At 25.9% G+C, this 3735-nt stretch overlaps 1 protein-coding gene across 1 annotated transcript in view; it reads right to left on the reverse strand.

Moving 5' to 3' along the window:
- Positions 1 to 2670, reverse strand: part of LOC106680185 (serine/threonine-protein phosphatase 4 regulatory subunit 1) — a 258369-nt gene extending 255699 nt beyond the window's left edge. The window contains exons 1-2 of the mRNA XM_014419711.3: positions 2484 to 2670; positions 2358 to 2399 (exon numbers count right to left, since the gene is read on the reverse strand). Of these exons, the coding sequence (XP_014275197.1) occupies positions 2358 to 2399; positions 2484 to 2490 (49 nt within the window). The 5' untranslated portion in view covers positions 2491 to 2670. The remainder of the gene's footprint in view (positions 1 to 2357; positions 2400 to 2483) is intronic.
- Between the last annotated feature and the right edge of the window lie 1065 nt (positions 2671 to 3735).

The following is a 3735-nucleotide window of genomic DNA, read 5'->3' on the forward strand; positions in this document are numbered from 1 at the left end:
TACATATATACACATATATTATTAAAAATTAAAAGTACCAAAAAATAAGACAACAAATATAACAAATAATGAGGATTTAAAGTAAATATATTAAAATCAAACTTTATAATTATAGCCAGTGAGGTTCATAGAGGCAAGTGGATATGAAAACAGCAATGCCGAATATAAAAGCTTACCAACTCTTGTGTTCGTAACCAACACTTCATGTATGTCAACCCTATACCCAAGCCATTGGCCCAGGCTGGCCATGCCCCGCTGTCTTCGTAAACCTATAATGTGAGTTATTCATTCCTAAAAACCATGCATATTATTTGAACTGACTTTGGATGGTTTTTGGAAATAAATTACTCATTTTATCCTTGGCCAAATCTGGCAGGTTTCACAATTTAGTTTAAAAAAAATAACCAAGTAATTTAAGACCTATACAGAAAAAAGTATTTTTTATATGTATAAAGAGATAATAAATTCCTACCATTATCAAATTCAACCTCATTTTAAAATAAAAATCAAGGACTAGGTTTAAAGAAGGAAAGAATTCTTTTGATTTTCAGAAATTTCCAAGTTATAATTACATCTTTTTTCTGATATAATAGTAAAATTCATACAATTTTATATAAAGATTAACATTAGACATTCCAAGTATTTATTGGAAAATATTGGGATTGTAACACATGTGTGCATCAAGTACGAGTGTCAGATGTGAAACAAGAAGACTAACATTAATAAAACTGTTTGGAAAGAAATCTGAAAACTAATTAAGTTGCTTCAACAGACAATACAAAATAATTTAGTCAGGTATTAAAAAAAATAAAATAAATACATACCGAAGTTAGTCATTATCTTTGATAAAGTAAATAATAAAAATAAATAAGATATTATTTATTCTGAAAAAAAAAAAATGTACAAAACCAAAGGAGGACAAAAAGCATCAAGCCAATGTAATCCTAATATAACACAATTTTTAGTAAAATAATAGTTAATCAAATGATAGTTAAATTAAATTTAATGTTCCTTTTTTTATATAATACTAACAATGAAAAAATCAACCAAATGTGTTTTAGTTATAAACCAAAATAAGTTCTAAATACAAAAGAGAAAAATAAGTTAACAACTTCAATCAAAATTATGAAAACAATTATTTTACAAGAACAACTAATAAAGATGTGAAAAGTCATACAATAGATTTGCTTTATTATAATGTTATGGGGTCTAAGTAATTTGGGAATAACTAAATATAACACACTAAATGGAACTTTTCTAAAAAACTTAGTTTTTTACTTTTCTAAGAAACAATAGAATAAGTTTCTCGGGCAATGGTATTGGCCACTAATATTTATGTTGAACACTGATGAGTGGTTGATGTCAAATTTAACCTACCTTTAGTATTTTCAAAACAATAATAGTTCAAGGCACAGAAACTAAAAATAAGAGTTTTATTAAAGTACTTATGTCTAAACAGAAGCAAGCAAAAGAACAACAAATGTTTGTTGATTCGACCCCCATAATGAAGCAGTCCCAAAATTATGTAACTTTAAAAAACATTTCACAATTATTTGCAATCAATAAAACCACATGCTAATTAATCAGATATATGACCATAAATTGTTATTATAGATAACAATACTATATTTCAGTTCATGTAATAACTAGTAGCATGTTAGAAAAAAAAAATAGGATTTTAATGTATATTAGGTTCAATTAAATATTAATACCCCCAAACAAATTAAACTACATAAATACTTAGAACAAAAAAACTTGGTATATAATTGGTTAGGTTCACTAAATTAACAAACAATGAATGAGACAAGAACATTTGGCAACTATTCATTGAAAATATGCCTTGATTACTAGGGGAAAAACACAAATTTAAATTAGAAAATCACTCATAATAATTATTGTAATTTAATTTAACTAACCCAATATTATGGTTGAATATTATCTTCAAATTGGAAATTGATAAGTGATTAAGACTAGCTTCAAATCAATGAATTGACTATTTGAATTATCCTACATTCAAGCACAGATATATCCTTGAAAACTGAAAGTAATACTTGCACTGCATACCATTTAAGAAAATCTATCTAAACAAAGAAACATTTCAAACAAAGAATTACAATAAGTCATGATAATCCATCAGTAGATTCAAAATAATATAGCTGTCACTCAATACAAATAAAAGGTTATATTTCTGTGAGTTAACTTAACATCTTAATTTTCATTGAATTCCTCAAAATAAAGAAATAACTAATCAGTCATTAAAAATGTAATTAATCTCGAAATTTAAGAACATTAATAAATATCAAGAAAAATGGAAGATTTTATTTGAAATCTTATCAATAATACTTCAAACAGCATACCTTGTTCGCTCAAACTGACATCTATTTCAAACGAATCGCCATCTGCGATTAAAAAATTCACATTTATTAAGAACATGAACAATAATTAAGCAATTAAGAGTAAGTAAAATCATAAAAAATACTTGCCATCCATGATGAGGCAGATACAATTTTATTGCACCACGTGACTTTCAAAATAAGTTAACAAGGCCTATTTCATGATTAGATAAAGTATTATTCAAAGCCAAATATTACTAATTGACAAACACATTAAGATATTTAAGAATCATAACCAGATAATAAAACTTAAAAAAAGTGGGGGTACGATTCTGGATGAACAAATAAACACATAGAGTTACTAGATCATAGTGGCTATAAACCAAAACATTTCCTTGATATGAATTTACAACTCTCAAGTGTTAGAAAAGTTTAAAATATATTTTTGATACTTTTCAGTTAACTATTTATCCTAAAACGAAAAGTTTTAGAAATACTTCGAAGTGAAAACCGCGCAAAAAGGTTTTAACTTTGTACTTTGTGCAGCTGCTATCTTCTGTTCGTTTTAGGAAACTGATTATTGGGAGTAAGAAGAAATTATTTCTAGGATTTAGACATTCCCAAACGTTTATGATTTTCACTTATCTTGTTATATAATAACACTTTTAAAAAACAAAATTAAGACCCATTAAATTTGTTAAAAAATTTGTAAATTATTATTATAGCGCTATAATCCGCAAGCTAGTCCCCGCATAAATGTGTTAATGGTACTTTTTAAATACATAGTATTTGACTAATTTTAATTAGGTTTAACAAAGGCATTGTTACAGCGTTGAACCGAATTCAATGCTGTCACAATGCCTTTGTCTAATCTAATTAAAATTAGTTAAATAGTATATATTTAAGCAGTAACATCAACACATTATGCGGGGGAAAAGAAAAAAATTGAATCTTTGTTTTATATTAGTTTTGTAGACTATTATCTATGTTATTAATGAAACTATCTGATTTTCGAAGTTCTACCACTTTTTATAAAACTTACTCTACTGGTAGGTTTCATAACTAGGAAAATGTGTCATTTGTGATATAAAGAAATACATACATATTTTTTGTAGTTATTCTTACGTAAGTGTGGTGAATAGATTTTTCTTTCTTTGGGTAATTTTATCACTTTCATTCTTAACTTTGGAGTAATTCTTAATTTGCTCAGAAATTAAAAGAGGTGTATTATTTATATGACCAAATTCATGAAATTATTTTGACCTGAAGGAATATAACTGCAATTTAATTTAGAAAATCTATGAGTATATATAAAAACACATTATATGTAAAATGTATGTATTTTAATTTATTAATTTAAGATAGTATGAAATAATATTCAAAGTGTGGGTATATATAATAA

The sequence above is a fragment of the Halyomorpha halys genome, unplaced genomic scaffold (assembly GCF_000696795.3).
Source record: "Halyomorpha halys isolate HHAL.00 unplaced genomic scaffold, Hhal_1.1 Scaffold249.1, whole genome shotgun sequence".
In the NCBI taxonomy this organism is placed as follows: domain Eukaryota; kingdom Metazoa; phylum Arthropoda; class Insecta; order Hemiptera; family Pentatomidae; genus Halyomorpha; species Halyomorpha halys.